The 25,226-nt window shown below is 40.5% G+C and overlaps 1 protein-coding gene across 1 annotated transcript; it reads right to left on the bottom strand.

Annotated features, from left to right (window-relative positions):
* Positions 1 to 6,013: 6,013 nt before the first annotated feature.
* Positions 6,014 to 25,007, bottom strand: LOC131239958 (uncharacterized). Its single transcript, XM_058237924.1, has 4 exons — positions 23,344 to 25,007; positions 22,020 to 22,101; positions 16,055 to 16,260; positions 6,014 to 6,255 (listed from the first exon to the last, which is right to left on the bottom strand). The coding sequence occupies exons 1-4, from the start codon at positions 24,138 to 24,140 to the stop codon at positions 6,231 to 6,233; spliced, it is 1,110 nt and encodes a 369-aa protein (XP_058093907.1). The 5' UTR covers positions 24,141 to 25,007; the 3' UTR covers positions 6,014 to 6,230.
* Positions 25,008 to 25,226: the final 219 nt, after the last annotated feature.

Below are 25,226 nucleotides of genomic sequence, written 5' to 3' on the forward strand. Positions count from 1 at the left end.
TACCCCCTTGAGTGCGCTACCTCAATAATTACGGGCCTCCTTCGACTTCCATGTCCGCTATCCCATCTTCTCTCTTGCAATGATAACTAATCGACGTGACCTCCTAGGCGATAAACACTGCAGGTCAGTCCCCATCGACTTACTTCCTGAATTTGTGGGACAAGTTTGGAAGTAGGGGGCTACTATTATGGATAAGAAGGGACCGACCAAGGATGACCTGCGGAGAGAAACTACAGTGCCCTTAGAGGGACAGTTCAGTTCTGATAGCTAGACCTGAGCCCTAGGCACGACCTGACACTCTGATTATCATTTGAAGAGATCCGACCTCTTGACGAGCTCGGACCAACCGATGAACTACTGCATTGGTCAGTACGCATCAAGACCGACCTTAATTATGACCCGACGTCCACCTCGGGACAGCCTTGAACCTTCAACCTCAAGGTCGGCATTTTCTGGTCGATATCGGCCATCTAGTGCAACCCTCTCGCAAGGTTCCGACCTGTTGATCTCATTGTTAAAGTTGTTCAGAGATCCGCGTTGAGGATCTCGGAAGACAGCTACTCGCCAAGTAGAGGAGCTTTCCGTTTAAGGAGGGCATCCCATGGCCTTAAATAGAGGTCCAGTCTAACCCTAATACACATAGACCCATATTCCCTGTCTGACTTTGGCATCAGAGGGGTCCCTTGACTTAAACAAGGTCTTTGTTGGTTTTCTACTTGTGTAGGCTCTCGAAGGTGCGGCTGGGACAACCAGAAAACAATATCAACACAAACCATTACATACATGAGACTCTCCATTGCACTTGCATATGACACTTGTAACATATCTAAAATTTTCTCTTTTGTATTTGGACACGACCTGACTAACAACTTAAAGTGACATGCTAAAGGCGTGCTAACTGGCTTAGCACCTTCCATGTGAAACCTCTCCAACACCTTCTGCACACGTCCCTTTTGATACAACTAAAGCTTCCCAGACTCTCTGTCTCTGTGAATCTCCATGCTTAGGATTTTTTTCGCAGCGCCTAGATTCTTCATGTTAAACTCCTTTCTTAATAGAGACTTAAGAAAGAATATCTCCTTTTTGTCTTTTGCAGCCCACTTGGACCCTATAGCCCTCTTGACCTTTTGGAAGTTCCACCAACTCTCATGTATGATTCTTGTATAGAGATTTCATCTCCTCCGCCATGACCAACATCCACTTGTCACCATCCTTTCCAAATTAAAAGGTGAAGGGATCTCCACTCCTTGTGAACAATGCAAAAGAAATTTGTCCTCAAACCAATGCTCTAATGGTTCTTTTCTCCCTATTCTTGTCTATACTCTCCTGGGTATATTGCTGATTGTTTTAGTCAGTTTCTTACTTATGCTGAATTTCATATTCAGTAACCAGCTCAACTAGCTCAACTTACACCAACAATCTCTCGATGTCATCATATTTTTTCGACTTCTCTATAGCATTCTTGTTGGCCTTCAACATCGATGCATCATCAAAGATAACATCTTTGTTAATGACACCTTCTGTAAAACTAAATATCAAAAATTGTAGCCCTTAATACCTTTTTCATACCCGATAAAGATGCACTTCTTAGATTCAGGATCCAACTTCGTCCTTTGTCCACTCTACACATGGACATACGTTGGACCCCCGAAAATCCTCATCCGTGAGTAATCAGTATCCTTGCTTATCCAGACTTCCTCTACAACCTTGGAGTCTAATGTTGTAGATGGTGATCGATTTACAATAAAGCATGCCATGTTATTTAACCGCATCCTTCTTGCCCTCACTAATAAAGTTCTGTTCACACTCTCTGCCACCCTGTTCTATTGTGTGGTCTTTAGAGTTAAGAAGTGCCTTATGATGCCCTATTCTTTGCATAATTCCATGAATACTGCCTCTTTGTACTACGTATCGTTATTTGACCTGAGACACTTAACCTGCCTCCGGTTTTGCTTCCCTACTTTTGTATTTCATTCCTTGAACTTGACGAACACCTCAGACTTATACCTTATGAAGTAGACTCAAACCTTCCTCATCTATGAAGCTCATGGAGTATCGTGCTCCTCCCTTAGACGGTACTGTCACTAACCCCCAAACATCGAAAGGAATATATTCGAGCACCCCGCTGCTAGTATGTGTAGCAGTCTTGAACCTTACCCCGCACTACTTCCCATAGATGCAATGCTTACAGAAATTCTCATTGTATGCCTTAACTCCCTTCAACAGTTTCCGTTTGTGGAGTTCCATCATGGCCCTCTCACTTATATGCCCTAGTCACATATGCTAATGATTAGTGTCATCTGTGCTAAATTATATGAGTGAGGTGGTAGCAGCCTTACCTATAATCATGCTCCTAATCAATTTATATAGATTTTTCATCTTATGTCCCTTCATTAACACCACTACACCTTTGGTGACCTTTATTTCATCGCTAGATGCAGTGAACATGCACCTGATAGTTCTTATTCCATTAAGTATTCTTACCTTGATGGTTCTTATTTTGATGGCCTTGAATGTTGTGTTATTCCCCATTAGAACACTTCCACCACTATAAGACTTGTATAAATTGAATTAAATCATATCCGGGCACATGATACAAACATCTTTAATCAAGTATCCATATATTTGAGAGATGACTTGCACTAAAAGAGATCGAGAGGAGGCCTCCTTCTGTGATCTCTTCCACTACACTAGTCAATTCACCTGTGTTACTTTTATCCTTGCTTACCAGTTTATCATTTTGCTTCTAATAACCTCTCTTGAAGTGCCCCTTTATGCCATAATAAAAATATTTTTCATTTGCGTTCGATTTCGATATAGACTTTTTCTTCCTATAAGACCGTGATTGCGCCATGGATCTCCCACGTCCTTGACCCCCTTTCGTAACCAACCCTTCAGCTTAAGAGTCATTATCACTTTATTTCTTCGTCATCTTGTAGAAATGAGAGACGTGGTGATTTCCTTCAGTTTCACTGTATTCTTCCCATAAAACAGAGTAGTAATGAGAATATCGTATGATGTGGGAAGCGATGCTAGAAGTAGCCCTGCTTTGTATTTTTCCTCAAGCGTGACTTTCAGCCTTAACAACTCACCACATTCCTTTGTAAATAAGTTCATGTGCTCTAGGGGATCAGATCATTCCTTCATCCGTAGCCCGAAGAGTTGTTTCTTGATAAATAACTTGTTAGTGAGGGACTTCACAATGTATAAATCTTCTAGTTTCTTCCACATCTTTAGGAGATATTCATCATCCAGAACGTTGTACATGACTTTATCTGATAGACAAATACGGATGGTGCTCATAACCTTCTCCCCGAGTTTTCTCCAGTCATCATCTGACATCTTGTTCAGTTTAGTCTCTAACAATGCCTTGCTTAACCCTTTTGATACTAGAATATTTTTCATATTTTACTGTCACAAATTAAAATTGTTCTTCCGATCAAATTTTTGTATATTGAACTTCGACCCTAACATCTTCATTGAATTCCAGGACGTCCTTAAACCTAATGCTTTGATACCACTTTCTTGAAGTTCCGGCTATTATCTCACACCACTACAATGTAACCCCAAGCCACAACAAACCCAAATCGTATTAGAAATTCGGATCTAACACCAACATCAATCCATGCACTTTACGAAAGCATATTCAATGAAGATAAAACAATCGAATAAATAATATCCAACCAAAATAATTAATCACACAAAACATAAGATATTTAACATGAAAAATAATTGAGGGAAAAAACTATAGCACAAAGCAATAGAAATCCACTATAATCAAAGGCTATAGAGTTTGCATCACTCACATTCTTCAATTACATGCAAAACCAGATCTCTCACTGCAACGCGCGCCTAGGAAAAACTCTAGCCCCTTGAGAAAATATATTCCCAAGCCCTTACAAGTGTTTTAGTATTTTAGAACCCTCTCACATCATAAAATTGTTGTCCTTAGAGAGAACACTCATTCTTATTAAGCTCTAATCACAATTGGACTTAAATATCTCGATTTGTGCTAATATGCGCAACGCATTCGGTTGGACCGAACCAAACCGACTAACACTTTTCAATTGAACCAAAAAGTGGAAATCTTCACAGCCTGCAAACTGATAATCCACCCAATTTTTGGTCAAACTGAAAGAGACTTCAGTTGAACCGAAACAGAACTTCCCTGCAGTAGCAGATTGGCAGAACCCAAGGCATCTTGCACAAAACTTTTGCACCATTAGATAACGAATAATGCTCAGTGAGTGGGCTAATCAAAACCCATTAAAAAGTGTTAACGGACTTCGAACTAATAGACACCAAAACCATCATAGTCGGATATCCATAGCCATTGAGTAACCCGGCCATTAAGTCCAGCCCTTGAGCTAAAAAACCTGCGTTCTGGCCTTTGCCCAGCCTGTGTGCTATCAATATTGGATTATCTGGTCTGTCATGGGTTCAATGAATTATTGGGGGTAATACTCAGGCCTTGGTCCAAACAACGTTCAGTCAGGTGGGACTCTTGATGGACTGCGCTATCCTAGTCCATTTGCCACCCTAGGCTGCTCGTGTAGGATTCATTCTTCTTTTTTTTTTGCCCATTTTGCAAAAGGTTGCGCCCCAATTGAGAAAAAAATCAGGCTGGTCAACTTGTTGGCCAGGCCACATCCTTAAAATCAAGGAATGGATGGTCTTACTCAATGGACAGGTCTGGCCCACCTAATGAGGAAACAACCTGATTTTCTCGACAGGCAATCTTCATTGCTTGGACCATCTTTTGCAGACCCTGCCAACGTGAAACATTTAGTCCTTTATGAAAGATCCGGGCCACCCATTAGGTTGGTCCACCCTAGACAAGCCTATGCCCAAAACCAATCTGGTCCACTCATAAGGTAAGACACGTCTGACCTGAAAATGGCTTGTTGGTCATCTTCTTTCTGACAGTCCATTTCTCTCACGCACAAGTGGCCCAAAACTAGTATTCTTGTAATCGTTAATTTGGAGCCACGAAGTTGCCTAAAAACCGCCCTATGCATCTTAATTACCTGAGGAAAAATGACAGTCGTTGTAATGGGAATAAACTTACCAAATGTTAGTCGCAGGCAATTGGCGTCTAATTTCTTATGGGCGGGGATTTCCTGCTATCCCACCAGTACCTAGCTAAGAGAGGGACAGTCTTGAGTGGACCACACCACATGAAACATTCATGACAATGACACCCACTGTTGAAACCTTCTTAGGGTCAATTGCCATTCAATCTCTTCATAAGATCAGGCAGACCTGGATAAAGGTAAAACATAAATGTCAGGCTTAATCCAAAACTTATGCCGCTCCCAAGGGCTCTGTGAGGTTTTCAATGGCCTCCTTTTTCGATCATGCTCTAAAATGATCTTTCAAAAGGGATGGATAGCGTGGATAAAACACACACACGTCAAGGTGGGACACACTTTGAAAACGAAGAAAAAAAAATGATGGAAAAACACTCAAAAACCTCCAAATTCATTTGGGGCTCACCTGATGGTTGGATCAACTTGATTTTTAGGGTGTTGTAATTCATGGTGCAGCTACCATGTTGGATGGATTAGATGTTTAGCACACACTATGGTGTTCAATGTAGTTGCATGATTTTCTCAGATATAACTGATGTAGGCAAGGTTCTCATGCATTCTATGTCAGACTTTTCCATTTAGTGGGCCATCATTGATCAACAGTCTTGACTAAACCAGAGCAAACTTAGCCGTTGGATCTTAGATGATGAGCATATGCTGGTCGGGCCCACTAGCGATGTGATCAAACTTACAATGATTGAGTTGGCACACCATCCACCTGATCATGTGGTGGAATCCTAGTAGGCCTTTGGACTTCCAAAAATTGTGGAGGCTTACATGCTGAGGAATCTTGATAATTGGGTCTTATTAGCAGACCTCTATAAATACAAGTTGCGGTCCTCGAGCGACTCATGCATTTTGCTCTTTTAGCCCATCTTAAGAGTGCCCTGAATGAGGAAGGTGAGGAATGTCCATAAGAAGCATTTGGAGCTCCAAAGATGCAAAAATGGCAGCAAAATCCACAATCTAAGTACACAATATTATCAATGTCCATGAATGATAAATCATAGATGGAACTGCAGAATAAGAAAAATTGGGCGCTACACATCAGCTAAGAGAACGAGCTGGAGATGAGCAAACGCGAACTGCTGACATCCGCCACAAGGTAAACCACCACCTCTCAGTTCTCCTCGGCTGATTCTACCATAGAGTCCAATGATAGGAACTGCATGCAATATTTTGAGTAAGGAGAAGCACCTTGTTAGATGTACAAATAAATTTATACAATTCAAATATGTTTCTTCGATGGGCCAAGAGTGAAAAATGTTTTCTATTGTACAGTCCCAACCAGCGGATTAGAGAGGACATCTGCTAGAAGTCTTGGATAGTGGGTCCATTTATTTTTTCACGACCAATCGACCTAGACAACTATTTGGGTTATTAAGATCATTGAGGTAGGTGATTTTGGGCTATAAATTGAGGAACAGTCCACATCATGTTCCAATCAACAATTAAATTACCAGCAAAAATACAAAGTTCCACAAGAGGCTTCTGATAGTATCATTTGCTTAATACGAAAGAAATTACTTACTAAAAGTACAAAGCGCAAGGACCTGTTTGGGCAACAGCCAAAAACCACTTTTTTGTCTTTTATGCCCTAGAGAGGCTACCACAGATATCAATGCCTGTTGGAAAAGACTATGCATAGTTCAAATTTCTCCAACCGTGATGGCCCACATGAAGAATGGATATCCATTTATTTTAGGACATGCAAAGTTTCAAGAGACGGTACGGTCCATATGGTGGACAGTTAGGAACCCACCCACATGCAATGCATTAGCACTTGTGTGGATTGAGGTCAAATCCTGCCTCCCAAACTCATTTCCCAGAAAAATAGGTGCATTCTATTTTTCAGACAGTGACAATGGCATAGCAATATTTCATTTTGAATGATAAATGGTTGTCACCCAAACATGCCTTAAGTCATTCACCATAAATTCATTAGAGTCTGCTTATTTTAGAGATTACAGCAGTAACATGTTATAGTTGATGGGGACATCACGCGCACACGTACGCCCCTCCTACGCATGTACGCAAGGAGGATGAGGGTCCCACCATCAATCTGGATCGATGACGACGTCCAAGGAAGGCCTCCTAATTAGAGTGCTACATTTTGGTTCGTTGGAGTGGACCCGATAGTCATGAGAATCCCGCCGTGGGTTCTCATGATCGTGGCCCACTATTCTAATTAATCTAGTACTTTGAGTTTTACTTATTATTTTTATTAAGAATATCATAGGCAGTTTAGATTGCTTTGATTAGTTTTTTTTCTTTTTTTTAACTTCGCCTTCAAGTAATAGGTTGCGTATATGGCGCGAGTTTTAGGATATATGATTTTATTATAAATAGGCACCCCTTGTAGTCTTTTTTCTGATGGAAGATTAATAAAATTTCTACGTTTTTCTGCTCCTCCAAATTTTTGAGTTGTGGAGATTCAATTGGGTGTGAAACCCTCCCTTCCTCGAAGGGCCGACTACCGTGGTGCGAAGCCACACCTATCCCGATTCATCCTCACCTTCTACCATCCATATTTCTCTTCTTCTACAATCATCTACGCTTCAAATCCATTCTCTATTGCAGCCGTTTTTCCCTCTACAGCAGATTTCCAAAATCTGGCCCAGCAAGAGGGCTAAAACTTCAGCGGAGCACCACGCATAAACCGTGCATCGGATCAGGCTGAAATTTAGAGGTTTTGTGGCCCACCCCTGGCCGACTAGGGTCAAGCTAGCCGTTTCTGATTTGTGGGCTCCACACACGTGCGGGACACCTCCAGCGCACGTGCGTCTGAGCCTTCACCGCTGTCTTCGCGTGTGACGCTTCTCTGGTTCGTCTCTTTCCTCTCTTTCACCCCTCTTTCACTCCAAATCCTTAACCCTAACCCTAAATTACTCAAATCCCCAAATTTATGTCATTTTTTCAACCTTAGGGTTCCCCAAATTGAAATCTGTGAACCCTTTGGATTGGGGAATTATTTTTGTGCATGTGTGGACGAATTTACCCTTCGCTGATTATTGTTTAGTCTATAATTTTGATTGATCCAACCCTAGCTTGTATAGGCCTGGGCCTGCATAGATTCCCCTTGATTGAATGTTTGAACTTTTGTGTGGGATATGAGATTTTGTGTAATTGTTTCTGAACTAACGTGATATAAAGCTTGAAAATTTTGCACATCATATTTGAATTTCATGTCCTGCATCAAATTTGGTATCAAAGCACAAAGTTTTTATAGGGTAATGCATTGCATGTTTAGGGTTTAGTTTATCTATGTCCATTATGCATCAAATATCATCATATAGAGCTGTTTAGAGGTCCATAATTCTTGATATAAGCTGCTGAATTTTCTGCTATCAGGAAATCCCCATATCTCTTTGATGGATTTTCTGTTGACAGATTCTTTGGGCAGATAAGTTACTGGAGATTGAGTAGTATCGTGTCGTTTCCCCCATATAGTCCTATAGGAGCATTTAGTCCCATCTAGGCGCATATAGTCGTATTAGAATGTCCTTAAGTTGAGTTAGTAGTTGTATGCCCACACGTATGGGTCGTGGTTTTAGCTTGCACCCTACACTAACATGGAGCAATTGCAAAAGTCAATGAACAAGCTAACCCAAGAGTTTGAGTCTTTGGGTAAGCGCTTTGAACAATGTATGAACCAACACTTTAAGCAGTTTAATGTGTGTGTTACCCAACTAGAGACCTCTGCCGAGGCAAACCTAACCATTGGGGAAGATGCCCAATCGCAGGCAGGTGGTTAGGAGGATAGACCAAGGAATGGAGGTGGCCATGGCATTAGTCATGGGCGTGCACCCGTGCACCCACCCCGCGAGGGACATCATGATTAATATGACCCAGATGCACAACTCCTCAAGAGAGTTAGAGTAGATGCCCCTACGTTTAATAGCCACTTGGACCCTAAAGCCTTTTTACACTGGCTGGCAAATATGGACCACTATTTTGAGTGGTTTGACATGTCGGATGCTCGTTGAGTCCAATTCACCAAGATGAAGCTTGTGGGCCAAGCAAAGAGATTTTGGGCTACTGTATAGTGAAAGAAAGAAAGAGCGAGGAAGCTCCTAATGGTTCATTGGGGAGAAATGAAAGAAACACTTAAGGAGAAGTACCTCCCTTTCTCTTGTCATTTACGGTTGATTGAGAAATGGCAGTCTCTTCAACAAAGTTCCATGAGTGTGGCGGAATACATTGAGAAGTTCGAAGAGTACTTGACTAAGTGTGAAGTTGATGAGGATCCCGTACTCACCTTGCTCGATTTAAAATGGGCCTTCATTCTAACATTAGGAGAGAATTGCTCGCCAAAGACATAGACACTATTGAACAGTTGTATCAAGTAGTGTTGGAGGTTGAGCAATACCTCAAAGCATCTGTGGGAAGGCAATTTGAGTTTCGTGATTCTGGTGCTAACGCCAGCCCTTCTGGGGCTAAGCCTAACACTGGACACCAAAGCAAACCTTCCAGTAATTTTCAGCCCAGACCCAAGGATGATAAGGGTAAGGAAGTTATCGGGTCTACCTCACGTAAGAGTGGAGCAACTAGGTATTTTAGGCGTCAAGGGTTTGGTCACTTTGCCCACCAGTGCGGCACGAAAGAGGGCACCAAAGTGCTCCTTATTGATGGGCAAATAGAAGTAGTGCTCCCAAAGAGTGATGACGAAGAGGAAGAATATGAGCCAATAGAAAGCCCTAGTGATGAGGAAGAGGAAGCACAAGAGTCTGCGACCCTCGCAGTTGTGCGTTGTGCCCTTGCTCAAGCCAAGAACACTAACGATTGGTGTCGCAACACGATCTTCTATAGTTATGTAAAATATGGGGAAAAAGAATTGTAAGATGATCATGGATAGTGGTAGTTGTGCCAACGTGCCATCAACTAGCACTGTAAACCGTTTGGGCTTGAAGCTTGAAGCCCATCCTCAACCCTATAAAGTGTCCTAGGTTGATAAAACTTCCATTTCAGTCTCGCACCGTTGTCTTGTTCCTATTCAGTTTGGATCTTATAAAGACACTTTGATGTGATGTTGTTCCCATGGATGTGGGTCATATCATTCTAGGTAGACCTTGGCTCTATGATAGAGATGTCACCATATTTGGCCATTCGAATATGTGTACATTCTGGTTTGAGGGCAAAAAAGTCAAGTTAAATCCACTTCCACCTAAGAACACTATTGGAAAGGAGTCCACCACGCAGAGTGGTGTGAGCGGTTCAAAAGAATTGAAGGAGTCAAAGTCCAAGTTCAAGTCTCCCCATATTCTAAATGCCAAAGACTTTGAGCGAGAAACTGAAGCGGACTTAATGATATACGCCCTTGTGATAAGGGAAAGTATACCAGAGGCTAGTGTAGAGTTACCCACTGAGGCCATTCAGGTAGTGCATGAGTTTTGTGATGTCTTTCCTAATGATCTACTGAATGAGCTTCCCCCTATGAGGGATATACAGCATGCCATTGATTTAGTTCCTGGGGTGACTCTACCAAACCTCCCTCATTACAGAATGAACCCAAAGGAGCATATAGAGTTGAAGAGACAGATTGATGAGCTCCTAGAAAAGGGTTTCATTCAAGAGAACATAAGCCCGTGTGCCGTACCTGCCCTTCTTACATCTAAGAAGGATGGTACATGGAGGATGTGTATTGATAGTAGGGCCATCAACGAAATCACAATCAAGTATCGGTTTCCCATACCATGTCTTGATTACATGTTGGATATGATGGCCAATGCTACTATCTTTTCGAAAATTGACCTCAAAAGTGGTTATCACCAAATCCGTGTACGCCCTGGTGATGAGTGGAAGATGGCCTTCAAGATGAAGGATGGGCTATATGAGTGACTAGTTATGCCTTTTGGGTTAACTAACACCCCAAGCGCTTTCATGCGTGTGATGACCTAAGTGTTGAGGCCCTTCATCGGGAAGTTCCTGGTCGTACACTTTGATGATATCTTGATTTATAGCATGACCAAGGAACAACACCTCAACCATTTGAGGCAGGTTTGTGGGATCCTTAGAGTCGAGAAATTGTACGCCAACCTAAAGAAGTGTGCGTTTTTGTATAGTAGTGTTATCTTCTCAGATTTTATTGTGTCAGCTGAGGGCCTATCAGCAAATCCCGAGAAGGTCAAGGCCATCGTCAATTGGCCTGAACCTCGTAATATTCATGAGGTACACAGCTTTCACGGCTTAGCCATTTTCTATAGACGGTTCATTCGAGGCTTCAGTTCTATTATGGTTCCCATCACGGATTGCAAAAAAAAAAAAGAAGGAGAGTTTCAATGGACAAAGGCAGCCTTAAAGGCTTTCAAGGAGATAAAGGTCAAGATGACCGAAGCTCTAGTCATGCGATTTCTGAATTTTTCAAAAGTTTTTGAACTCGCATGTGACGCATCAGGAATCGGCATAGGAGTACTTAGTTAGGAAGGACACTATGTCTCTTTTTTTAGTGAGAAACTAAATGCGGCAAAACAAAAATATTCCACCAATGACAGAGTTCTATGCGGTAGTGCAATCACTGCGCCATTGACGTCATTACCTATTCTCGCAAAAATTCGTCTTATTCTCAGATCACGAGGCCTTGAGATATTTGAACTTTTAGAAGAAATTAAACCCTAGGTATGCCAAGCGGGTTCAGTTCCTTCAAGAGTACACTTTTGTGCTTAAGTACAAGGCCGATGTAGAGAATAAGCCTGTCGACGCGTTGAGTCGTCGAGTCGCATTACTCAATTCTATGAGTGTCGAAGTCACGGGCCTCGAGCGCATCAAAGAAGATTATTCTGAGTGTCCAGGTTTTGGAGTTGTATACGCATCGTTGTTAGAGAGTCCATTAGGGGCTAGCAGTGAGTATTTGATTTTAGACAGATATTTCTTTAAGAGTGACCGTTTATGCATACCTCGTACCTCTCTCCGTGATTTTCTTGTTTGAGAGTTACATTCAGCAGTGGTCGCGAGTTATTTCGGTCGAGACAAGACCATTGCCCTAGTGGAGGATAGGTTTCATTGGCCAAGCCTTAAGTATGATGTGACCAAAATTATAGGGCAATGTCATACTTGTCAATTGGCAAAGCAGAAAAAGTAAAATACAGGATTATACACACTTTTGCCAGTTCCATTCATCCCTCGGCAGGACATCAGTATGGACTTCATGCTTGGACTCCCCAAGACTATTCGAAAACACAATTCCATATTTGTTGTCGTGGATCTTTTTCTAAAATGGCCCACTTCATTCCTTGTTTTAAGACCTCCGAAGCATCTCTTGTGGACAAGCTGTTCTTTGGTGAGGTCGTCAAACTACATGGGTTACCAAAAACCATAGTGTCTGATCGTGACGTGCGATTCATGAGTTACTTTTGGAAGACACTATGACACATGATGAATACTAGGCTCCAATTTTCTTCTGCCTACCACCCTCAAACCAATGGTTAGACTGAGGTGGTTAATAGGAGCCTAGGGAGTTTGCACAGATGTTTAGTAGGGGAGCACACCGGTACATGGGACACTGTATTACCTATAGCCAAGTTTGCGTTCAATAGTTCTATTAATAGGTCCACAAGTCTAAGTCCTTTTGAAGTCATTACTGGTTATAAGCCTAGGAAGCCTATTGATCTTATCCCTATGTCACTGTCCCATAAGCCATCAGAGTCTGCACCGTATTACCTATAGCCGAGTTTACGTTCAATAGTTTTGTCAATAGGTCCACAGGTCTAAGTCCTGTTGAAGTTGTTATTAGTTATAAGCCTAGGAAGCCTATTGATCTTGTCCCTATGTCACTATCTCATAGGCCATCAAAGTCTGCAGAGTCCTTGGCGCATCACATTCATTCATTGCATCACGAAATCAGGCGAAAGATCATTACTAGTAATGAACATTACAAATTTTCTACAGACTAGCATAAACGTTTAAAGGAATTCAATGTAGGGGACTCTGTAATGGTCCGCATTAGGCCCAAACGGTATCCTCAGGGGGGTGCTCGTAAATTACACGCGCGTAGTGCTGAACCCTTCAAAATTATAAAATGAAACGGTCTCAATGCTTATGTGGTAGATCTTCCACTTTCTATGAGAATTAGTTCCACATTTAATGTGGAGGATCTAGTTACTTTTCAGGGGACTACTGATACTTTGTCCGCCTTTGCCCAACCATCCTGATTCCCCAGATATGTCCCTTGATTCATGGCCTCTTCCTAGCCTCTACCTCCCATACCTAACCTTCCCACACATAGAAAGGAAATAGAGGATATTCTGGAGCATCAGATAGTATCAACGTCGGAAAGCGGGTTTTAGAAGTACTTGGTTAAGTGGAAGTCACGCCCAGCTTCAGACAGTACGTGACTCACTAAGGAGGAGCTTTGGAGACTTGATCTTGACATTTTGGAGCAGTTCAGGAGTTTTGTTTCGCCAGTGGTGAAATCTTCGCAGCCGGAGAGAGTTGATGGGGACATCACGTGCATATGCACGCCCCCCCTACGCACGTACGCAAGGAGGGCCCCACCATTGATTTGGATCAATGATGATGTTCAGGAAGGGCATCCTAGTTAGAGTGTTGCGTTTTGGTTCGTTGGAGTGGACCCAATAGTCATGAGAATCCCGCCATGGGTTCTCATGATCGTGGTCCACTATTCTAATTAATCTAGTACTTTGAATTTTGCTTATTATTGTTATTAAGAATATCATAAATGGTTTAGATTGTTTTAATTAGTTGTTATTTTTTATTACTTCATCTCCAAGTAATAGGTTGCACATATAGCACGAGTTTTAGGGTATAGGGTTTTATTATAAATAGGCACCCCTTGTAGTCTTTTTTTTTAAATTATGGAAGATTAATAAAATTTCTGCTTTTTTCTACTCCTCTAAATTTTTGAGGTGTGGAGATTCAATTGGGTGTGAAACCCTTCCTTCCTCGAAGGGCTGACTACCGTGGTGCAAAGCCACACCTATCCCGATTCGCTTCCACCTTCTATCATTCATATTTATCTTCTCCTACAATCATCCACGCTTCAAATCCATCCTCTATTGCAGCTGTTTTTCTCTCTATAGCAGATTTACAGAATCTGGCCCTGAAGGAGGGCTGGAATTTCTACGAAGCACCACGCACAAACCGTGCATCGAATCAAGCTGAAATTTGGAGGTTTTGTGGCCCACCCCTGGCCGACCAGGGCTAAGCTGGCCGCTTTCTGATTTGTAGGCCCCACACACGTGTGGGACACCTCCAACGTACGTGCGTCTAGGCCTTCACCGTTGTCCATGCGTGTGACGTTTCTCTGGTTCGTCTCTCCTCTCTTTCACCCTTCTTTCACTCCAAATCCCTAACCCTAACCCTAAATTACTCAAATCCCTAATTTTATGTTATTTCTTCAACCTTAGGGTTCCCCGAATTGAAATCTGTGAACCCCTTAGATTAGGGAATTATTTTTGTGCATGTGTGGATGAATTTCCCTTTTCTGATTATTGTTCGGTCTATAACTTTGATTGATCCAGCCCTATCTTGTGTAGGCCTTGGTCTGCATAGATTCTCCTTGATTGAATGCTTGAACTTTTGCGTGGGATATAGAATTTTGTGTAATTATTTCTAAACTAACGTGATCTAAAGCCTGAAAATCTTGCACATCATATTTGAATTTCACGTCCTGCATCAGTAGTGTTCTGTAAATGGGTAATGATTATCACTACCATGATAGTCGGAAGTAAAGCCGTACATAATACCACTCTGGCAGCTTTAAATTTCGACTTAGATATGCATGTAAAGTACTCACCGTGATTAGATACATGTGGATATAACTTGTCCAATATCTGTTATATCCATACTGTCCATCCATTTTGCAATATCACTTTAGGTCATGACTCCAAAAATGAGAAAGATCCAAAGCTCGGGCGGACCACACCACAGAAAGCAGTGGTACAATGAAGCCCACTGTTGAAACCTTCTTATGGCCTACCATGATGTTTATTTTCCATCCAACCAGTTCATGAGGTCACACAGACCTAGATGATTAAAACACAAAGATCAGCTTCATCCAACACTTCTGTGGACCACAGGAAGTTTTTAATGGTAGGCGTTCCATGCCCACTGCTTTTTGTGGCGTGGTCAATTTCCACTTTGGATGTTCCTCATTTTTTGTCTCTTTCCATAAACTGATCTCACAAGATGGATAGACAGTGTGTATACACATACATCATGGTGGGGCCCATGAAACTATGCCAAGTCAATGCACTTCACCCATCCAAGTCAGTGGTAATTCCTAAGGATTACAAGGATTTGACAACTAGTTTTATCTAATCAGCCACAATAAGTAATGATGTGAGTTTTACACCACATGACTGTGGTATTTCAAGCATCCAAACAGGCACTTACCCTTTCTCTATTCTCCCTTTTACTTTCACCATTTCAAACTTCAATTATTTTAACCCTTGATATCTCATTTTTCAATGCAAAAGTAAACTTTAAGGTATCAATTTGATTCGTTTGGCATATTCTATGGCTTTTGGAGAACTACAAATAACCAATGTATCTGCCACTATGTATTCATTTCTCCTCCTTTACCTCTTGAACAAATATAAAATGAATACTAACAATCAAATCCAAATATCAATATGATTCCATTTCTTCAATCTTAGTAGAAATAGACCCCTAAATTTATTTTATTCGTTTACTTCCATTTTCATTAGATATTTATTGGTTTGTCTTGATTATTCCCAAAATCATACATACGGAGGCATTTTCACAAGTAGAGGCGTGCCGGAACTAAAAGAAAAACATTTTTTAGGGCTCTTGCCAAGAAGTTGATGGAGCATTTGCTGAGGGAATGTAATGAGAAAATGCACCAACACATAAATGCATCTTGCATCTTGTCACTGAAGAAAACTATTGATTTACTATTTAAGTGGTGGAGCAAAAGTAAACACTGGAAATAAATGCGGCCACGAAAATCAACTGAAATTACGGGAACTACATTGCATTGTTCTTACCAGCAGAGTGATGGCATCTTGAAGTAGAAGGAAGACTGCAAATGTCCAGTCCTCCGAATATAGTCTGCTCTTTCGGAAGTCCTCATGGCCTGCTCATTTAGTTTGGATGCAGCATTTGCCCGCCTCTCTTCTGCTATTCTTCGTGTTGCTGCTAGTTTGTTTGCCAGCTTCTCTTGTGCACGAGATTTCAGTCTTTCAGCCTTCATCTGCAAATGATAATGTGCTTGTTTTATAAGAAAGCATTCTATTATCACCATCTAAAATAATGACATGAAATCGGTAGGGGTGAATGTAGAGTGGCTTTGAGAAATAGTCATCTTTATGACGAGTTTTCTATTGGTATGATCTGAGCAAATTGCCTTCGATTGTTGAAATATTGAACCATCTAGGGAATCGTGGTCGAACCAAATTATATTTCATGATTATGAACATGATGCAAAACTTATGCGATGGATCGTCATGTGTCATACTTCGGTTGAATCTCTATCTTTGTCTAGGAATCACAGAGAAATTTATCTAATGTTGATGGCACTTCTTATTTGTTGTTTTTTTTTTTTTTTCTTCTAATTTCTTTTTAGGTGGTTGAGAGTCATTGCTAAGTGAGGACTCATTGCATTTGGAAAGTTGATAAGTTTAGGATATGGAATAATGATGTGGGGGTAAAATAAAGATGATAAGTTAGAACTGGCTGGTTGAATCATATTAGTAAGGAACTCTTTTTATAAAAGAATCTGGACAGATATGTTTTGTGTGGATTATGTGGTGTAGGGTATTAGGGGCAATGAGGAAAAAACAAAAAGAAAAAGAAAAAGAAAAGTCAGGATAGCAGGTTTGTAGAGAAGAAAAAATTAAAAAAAAAAAAAAAATCATTTATTGTTAAACATTTTCTTTTCTTCTTCTTCTTCTACTATTTTTCCCTTCTCTTCTAGATTTGAAGAACTCTATATGTGGTAGATATCAGAGCCTTGTTATTTGTATAGGAAAGATTGTTAGAGATAGCAGTTTGTAAGAGTTAGAGATAATGTGTGTATCTATCTATTAGGTGCTCCCTCAGGACACCATATTATTGTATTAGGGTTAATCTTAATAAAACAATATCCGAGAGTGTATCAACGATATTTTCAATGTTTTAAATATCGACGATATCAGCTGATATATCCTACAATATATCTTGTATCCCACCCGTGCGATACGAAACACATAGGTAGTGTCGATATATCCCACCCATTCGATCCAGTGAGCATTTTCAATTTTCGATCCATGTTTTTGTTGTAAATCAAGTTAAACTAGTGTCAAATGGTTACAAATCTATGATTCTTCATGTTTTCCATGAAAAATTATGGATTTGGAACTTCGATTTCAAGATATGGGGGAGATGGGTCAAGTTGCGGAAAATTGAGAAAAAATAAAATTTCTTAATTTCTTACAAATCAATTGCAATCTTTGTATCCAAAAACAAAATTAAACATATATGTAACCTGATCGAGTGATTCTTCTTTTGCTTTTGAATGTATTGCTTGTGTTTCCATACATGTCTTCTTACATTTATAAATTATATGAATAGACTTTGAATATACTTCCATCAGTTGGAAAGAACATATATTAGGACCCCATACAAAGGAAACCCCTATTACATACATGTTTTTTTGTAATGTTTTGATTTCTAAATGTGTACTGATGTCTTTTTCAATGAAAACAATCCCTGAAGTTTCATTGAAAAATTCAACCAATTTCCCAATGTTCCCATGTTTCCCAACAACAATGATACATTATATGATACAACCTATATATTCCATGTGATAAACGATATTTATCCGTATCCCAAGGGTGCGATACATTACGTGATAACGATATTTAAAACATTGGATATTTCAATAGTAAATTTTTATTTCAATTTTTTATGGGCACATGGTTGTATGTAGTGTCCAATTTGTCATTGATAATATCTTGATATTATCGATATCGATTATCGATATCGCAGCTTACACGATATTGAGACCACAATCTATCATTTCCTTTCCACTTGTTAATGATTTCTTGGTGAAATATCATGCATTGTTGATATTTTGCAATATCGATGGATGTTTGGATGGAAGGTTGGATGGTTAATAGGTCAGATGGGATGGTTGGACTGATTTCTTACAACAACACATGCTTTTAAGGCCCCATTAAATGGAAACTTTTTATGAATGCATTCTTTTTACATTTTTGTTTTCTTTAATTTCTAAATATGCAAATATGTCCATTTTAACATCTCCTGAAGTTTCGCTGAAAATTCCATTGTTTTACCCATGTTTCCCTGCATTTCCGGTTATCAGCAATATTATCGGCGATATCGATATTGTTTCTGTATCCCTGGCCAGCGAAACTTGTAGCGATACCGATACTTCGAACACTGGTTAGGACCTTAGCCGAACCCCCCTCGTGGGCCCCACATCACATGGGTACCGCCTCACACGAGTGGGGCCCCCCTTACATGAGCCACCCGCCTCACACGGGCCGCCCGCCCCGAGTGTGTCCCTACATCCCACAGGCTACCCCACTCGAGCCCGGTGTGAAAATGCCCCTGCATTACCAGGCCTGTTAGCACACATGTAGTACATGTCTATGGCCAATATAGCATCTACTAAATCTTCTCTAAATCTTGTTACGTTCTCAACCTTGAGCTTATCCATATCCCCATTGAGAAACAAAAATGTCAAAGTTTTGATGGCCGTTTCTCTATGTATGTTGCAGAAAATCCGAGCATCAGTTGGGCCTGATGGATATAAATGAGGCAGTCATGTGATGTCAAATATATATCTGAGAATCCAAAGGTCCTTAAATCTCTTGCTAGTGCTTGTAGATAAAACAGTCACATCGGCGATCACCAGCCTAACGGCATCTCCCTCATCTCTTAGGCATTTCAATGAATATCCATTGTGCCGCTCGCATTGATCACAATGCAAAAAAGAGGAGAAATAATGAGCTCAAGGTGACTAGATAGTGAGATGGGGTAAGATAGGAATGTTGCTTCCTTTCGAGCTCACTAGCGCTGGCTGAAAGTGGAAAGACACTTTCTTCTAGAGAGAGAGGCTAGATGTAGGATGTCTGGTGTGGATTTTGTGTAGCAGAGAACAGAGAGGTGAGAGACAAGAAAAGAGAGAGACAGAGATTCAAGAGAGAGGGTTTGTGGATAATTTTATTGAATAGGATTTAATACCTGTTGAGTGTCTTTCTTCTTTCCTTTTCCTTCATTGCCTTCTTTCAACATGGGTTCCTATCGTTACCTCACAGAGTTCATTGCATTCTTCCGTGTTTTCCGACAATACATTGCAGAGAAAACTCTATGGCTGGCTGTTGAATTTCATTACTGTTTTTATTTTTCCTTGATAATTTTTCATGTCTTTTCGGATGCACAAATTGAGTTTAATGTATTCATTAGGACATTGATTTTCTTCTATTCTTTCACAGAATCCTCTGTTTTGGATCCTCAAAATGGAAGATAACCAAAAGCAGAAAAGTATTGGACTAGCATTCTACAACGGTTGTTGAGGTTGTTAAAAATCCCATATTAATAGAGCTTCTCTTAAATAGCAATCAAAACATTGGAGCCAATGATATACACATAAAAAAGAAATGACAGCATTTTTATGGGAAAATTGAAACTAATTCAGTTGTCATTTTGGGGATATACATGCCAATTCTTGCATTCTTCTGTGTTTTCCCACAATTCATTGCAGAGAAAACTCTATGGCTAGCTGTTGAATTTCATAACTATTTATTTTTCCTTGAAGTTTTCATGTCTTTTCAGGTGCACAAATTGAGTTTAATGTATTCATTAGGACATTGATTTTCTACTATTCTTTCACAGAATCCTCTGTTTTGGATTCCTCAAAAATGGAAGATAACCAAAAGCAGAAAAGTATTGGAATAGCATTCTACAATTGTTATTGAAAATCCCATATTAATAGAGCATCTCTTAAATAGCAATCAAAACATTGGAGCCAATGATAAACACTTCAAAGAAATGATAGCATTTTCATGGGTAAATTGAAAGTAATTCAGTAGTCATTTTGGGGGGATACATGCCAATTCTTGGCATGCCTCAATAACTCTTACCACTGGGGTCATGCAAGCTAGAGAGTCAAGGGCCGGTCCTATGAGAATTTTATTTGGTGGGCCTACATGATCAATGGCTCACATTGATCAAACCTATTGACTGTTGGATATTTGGGCTGAGCATACTGGGGGCCTTGTAAAGTTGTGATCGGTTCATACACATAACGGGTGGCGTGCTTTGACTCAACCATGTATCCAGAGTACTTCAGGTAGACATGGATTCTAGAGTATTTCAGTGAAACATGTTGCAAAGACATGGACTCCTATTTTTGAGAAGGAGTTGTGATAGGTTGAACTACTCCAGATTTCTTTTCTATAAATACAAGTATTAGGTCCCTAAACTACACGTACAAGAAAACCAATCATCCCATCTCAAGTTTCTAGAAGGATGGAAGGCGCGGAAGATCAAAGTACAACATCGTCATTGACTTCAACAAGAATGGCTTCCATTCAGGTATATTGTTTTAATTAAGTGTGAAATTTGGAATTATCACAACAAGGATTGTTGGCTCAATGTATTCAATTGGATTTTCGAAAGACCCCTTTTGTTCTATTGTGTTTAGACATAGCAGGTCCCACACATTATTTTGGTTGTGTTTGGAAGCACGAGTGAATTGAATTGCAAACATTCAGTTTGATCAAAGATTAAATGGGAAAAACCACTCTTCCAAGATTTTTTCTATGCGGTATTTTTTTCTCCACTCTTCATAATACAGCGAGAGGTTCCAGTATATCTCATCCTTTCAAAAAAGGGTCCTATGGGGCTCCTAGAGTGGTGGTCTTTGTCTGGTTAGTGGGAAGGACGGGAGTTCTAATGATGACAATCTCCAACGGAGATCCCTCATCCTTCCTAACAATTGCTTGATGTGTATGAGTGAAGAGGAATCTATCGACCACTTGTTTATTCATTGTTTCTTTGCTTGAGGGGTGTGGGACTGCTGCTTCGTGGCAATGAGGATGTCTTGGGTTATGCCGAAGTCAATAGAGGATCTCCTTTGGATGTGGCATGGGGGAGGACCGGGCAAAGATGGTAAAGTGATATGGAGGCTCCTTATCATGGCCATTTTTTGGGCAATTTGGAAGGAACAAAAGAATAGATGCTTCTCCAATAAGTGTTGCTCGATGAATGAAGTTATTGTAGGGTCAATTGGTTTCTGATGGAATGGGCCCCCCTTGTTTAGGTTCTTTTTATTGTGCCTGATTCTCTTTTTTCTTTCTTTTCTTTCCTTTGTATTCTTTTCTCGTGTCAGCAGGTCTTCTAATAAATGTTGTTACATCTCAGGAAAAAAAGAAAAAAAAAAGAAAAGGAAAATGACTTAGATTTCAACATTTGCATTTATTCAACTCAAGTTTGAAGGTAATGAAATTCAATATCAAGCCCAGAATTCAATTCGGTTGCTAGTCACAATTTTGTTATTCCAGTTCTTCGACTAATAATTGCAATCCAATTCGACACTCCATCCAAATGCAACTTTACCTTTGCTAGGTGAATAAGCAAATACCCTTTTTGTGCAAATACCTCTCTATGTTGGGGATTATATTCTCCACAGAGGCTTTACCTCTCTATGTTGGGGATTATATTCTCCATGGAGGGTTTCTAAATCAAATGCATGTAACTGCCCCCAAGAATCATGGTGACCATCCACAACTATTGCCTCCGTATGATCATAGGAATGGTTAGGAGTTGGGACTTGTTCATACAATAACTTCTTCGGAAGAGAAATCTATGACTAATTTGGAGCAACGATCTAATGAAAATTGTGGGAAGAGTTGCTGAAAATAGTTGCATGCCCACAGCAGAAACAATGATGTATTTAAGAGAGGAATAGAATGGAGAAAACATGAAAATGGTTTACACTAGTACCTCGATCCTCTTCATTTCCATTTCAGCTTTTCTTTCCTCATGATTTTCCCAGGCTTGTATCTTCACCTCTTCACGTTTATATCTGAATATATGCATTGCAGAAATTTAAGAGAAACATATTATGTAGTTTGGGGAATGGCCATCGAAGCTCAATGCTATAACAAATCTTCCCTTGCAAGGGCATTCTACAGATGAAGAAGAAATACAACTATTTTCTATCAGTTAAGCTAGAAATGTATTATAAGACACATTACAATTAGCCGACTAGCATAGGCTGCAGCTGCAACTTGGTTTCAGGTCAACCTGAACCTAATTGACCCAACCCGAGTTCGTGTCAGGTTGGGTTAGGTTCAGGTTGGAAACGCCAACTGGTTTGATATTGGGTTGAGTTCAGGTTGAGCAAATAGCCAAATACTGGCTGGGTTCAGTCAGGTTGGATCAGGTCAAGTATAGAGAAATTCTGGTTGGGCACCTTGGGTTGGAATTTGGGCCAGATCAGGTTGCGGGTTGGGTCCTATTGAGGTCAGGTTGGGCTCAGGTTGACCCTCAACCCAATCCAACCCGCCTGAGTTGCACCCCTAGCACAGACATATAAATATGAAACAAATACATGTCTATAGATCTTGCATACGATCTAAATTGCAAGACCATTAGACAGTAACACGTTACACTATGATTCTTGCATCGTTTCACGCATCCGTTTCTCCAATTAGTAATAATCTAAAAGCACAAATTACAGCCATTGATGCACGGAAGAACGTGCATGGTTACTCCCAAACTAATTCATAATTGAAAATAACTTATATACAATGATGAGGTATTACATGCTGCTCAGTTGATGCCCACATTTGATACCCTTAGGTGTTCGTCTGTTGGACTACATCATGGGATGGACCACAGCCAAATATCTCCGGGATCAGATGATCCTATCCCTGAGATTGGTTGCCGGAAAATGGACAATTACAGTCCAATAGTCCATATTTATTTGAGGCCCAAATGACGATTACAACAATCTGATGGGGAGATTACTGTGATATCTCCAATCCACGATGGTGTCCACCAAGTGAAAAGCTTGGATCACCAGAAGGCAGTCCCTACATTTACAGTTTATTGGAGAAACCAAATTGCTCAATTGAAAATTGCGTATTTCCTCCACAGTGCATTGGAAAAATGTGAGTGCATACATGAGTTGCCAAATACTAGATCAGCTGCACTGCGTGTTTGTAAACTTACTTAAAGATGCATATGAAACGAGAAGGCCACTCAAGAACCAAAGCAATTAGAAAGAAGAGAATGACGGACAGGCAAAGTACTAGTGAACCACCTTGCCATGTATTTTGTACGCTCGGCTTCATCCCAAGCAATAGCTCGGGTCTCCAGAGAATTGTGCTTTCTAGCTTGCTCTGAGCCATTCTTCTCAATCATGTTAGAAGCATCCAGCTCCTCTCTGGTTGACCATCCAGTCGAACCTACCCCACCAAAAGGAATAGCCTCACTTCTACTCTCCAATGACCCAAGACCCATTTGGTAGCTCTCGAGCATCTGAGCTTGTTGATGGGACCTTTCAGGAGTGGATGACCTAGAAGAAATAGGACTCCTTATGGCTGGTGTTGTGGCTCTGCGTGGAGTGCCCGTTCTGGAAGGCTCTTGACTAGCAATGGGGGTCATCTCTGTCCCCATATCTCTCACAGAAACTGATCTCATTGCTGACAATGTATCTTCCAAAGGTTTATTGACCCAACAAAATGCCTCGTTACAGTCTACCTTCTTCATCTCCCCTTCATCTTGATTTATGATTTTTGGCCCACCGTCAAAACTGCTACAAGAATCCTTTCCCTTTGTGCGAATTGGACCGACCAGCCTTCTATCATCCACATTAGTGTCCCAGGGCTTATTCTTCTCATGGCTTGAATCACTGCCACTAGATAAGTCGACTACCCACCTCTGGGCTTCATCCCACTTCGAAGGAGCCGGTTTGCTGACCGAACCCAAGACTTGTCGATGATGAGAACCCTTGTTCGTGCGGTTCCCATTGTGAAACTCAAAACTACAAGCATTGATGCTTGAAGTGTCCTGAATTGGTCTGTAATTGGAGCATCCCTTGTCCTCCACAGACCTCATTTCTTGCTCTCTACAGAATTCTCAAACAAATCTAACTTTCTGATAAGCTTTTCGGAACGTGTATCTCACTCATATGATTTGATAAGCGAGTGGCAAGTCTTAATCCAAAATCTTGTACGACACCATGTTTTAGCTAAACATGGAATGATAAGAAGAGAAAGTTGCAGAGGATAAATGGCTACTACGGCGGTTGTAGATCAGATCTAAAGAGAATTGAGAAAAACCCAAATCACAGTCCTAAAACATCTAAATTGATTGGCCATCACCGGATCTCTAATCAAACGTTTCTGCATGGACTGGGGCATAGAAGTTTTATCTTCATTGCAGAGCTGAGATGCACTCAAAAACCTTTCAGTACCAAAAGAAAGAAAAATTCTTCTTCGCTGAAAGGACCCAAGCCAGATGGGATTTGCTGACCTAAACTACTGGAGAATGTCCTAACAATTGTCCTAAATTCTCTCAGAAAGATATAAAGTTCCTACTCAAATGAGACCCAAGTAACCATTTTTTTCCCCTATATTACAAAATCAAATGATTAAAATAAATCTCTATACCTATTACACACATAAAATAATAATAATAAAGAGAAGAAAAACAATCATAGTAAAATAAATAAACAACCAGATTAGTCACTAAATAGCTAATTAAAAAACTAATACCAAATGGGCTTTGCAGGGAATGATTATCTGCAAAGAATAAAACCATAAAACCACAGAAGCATGGATGTTGGTCAACTAGAGCACTAATCCCAGATGGGTTTTGCAGAAAATGCTTATATACAGAGAATAAAAGCATAAAAGCATGGATTTCTGAGATTTGCAGTATGAAAAAGGAGACCAAGAATCTAGATCCATTGCATTAGAGTCCAATATAAATAAATAAATAAGCTGAAGGTGAGGGAGGAAAAAAATCTAACTAGTTGGTGTGGTAAAGATGTAAAAAGTAGTACCTTGGAAAAGGAGCTTTTGCAAGAGCGAACAGATTGCAAAGCGCCTCAGAAACAGTCTTGGGAAGAGGTCGCAGATAAGTACCGAACAGACGCAACTGCCCAGTAACCGAGGTAACACCTCTCCCGTGTAACCCAAA

Source organism: Magnolia sinica, chromosome 3, assembly GCF_029962835.1.
Source record: "Magnolia sinica isolate HGM2019 chromosome 3, MsV1, whole genome shotgun sequence".
Classification (NCBI taxonomy): Eukaryota; Viridiplantae; Streptophyta; class Magnoliopsida; order Magnoliales; family Magnoliaceae; genus Magnolia; species Magnolia sinica.

Bases quoted from the DNA above. Each gene is read 5' to 3' on its own strand.
- LOC131239958 (XM_058237924.1), bottom strand. From the start codon at position 24,140: ATGAGGTCTGTGGAGGACAAGGGATGCTCCAATTACAGACCAATTCAG. The intron at 22,102-23,343 runs GTGGTTCACTAG...GCATATATTCAG, and splicing joins CGTACAAAATACATGGCAAG to ATATAAACGTGAAGAGGTGA. The intron at 6,256-16,054 runs GTAAGAACAATG...TATTGCATGCAG, and splicing joins AAGATGCCATCACTCTGCTG to TTCCTATCATTGGACTCTAT.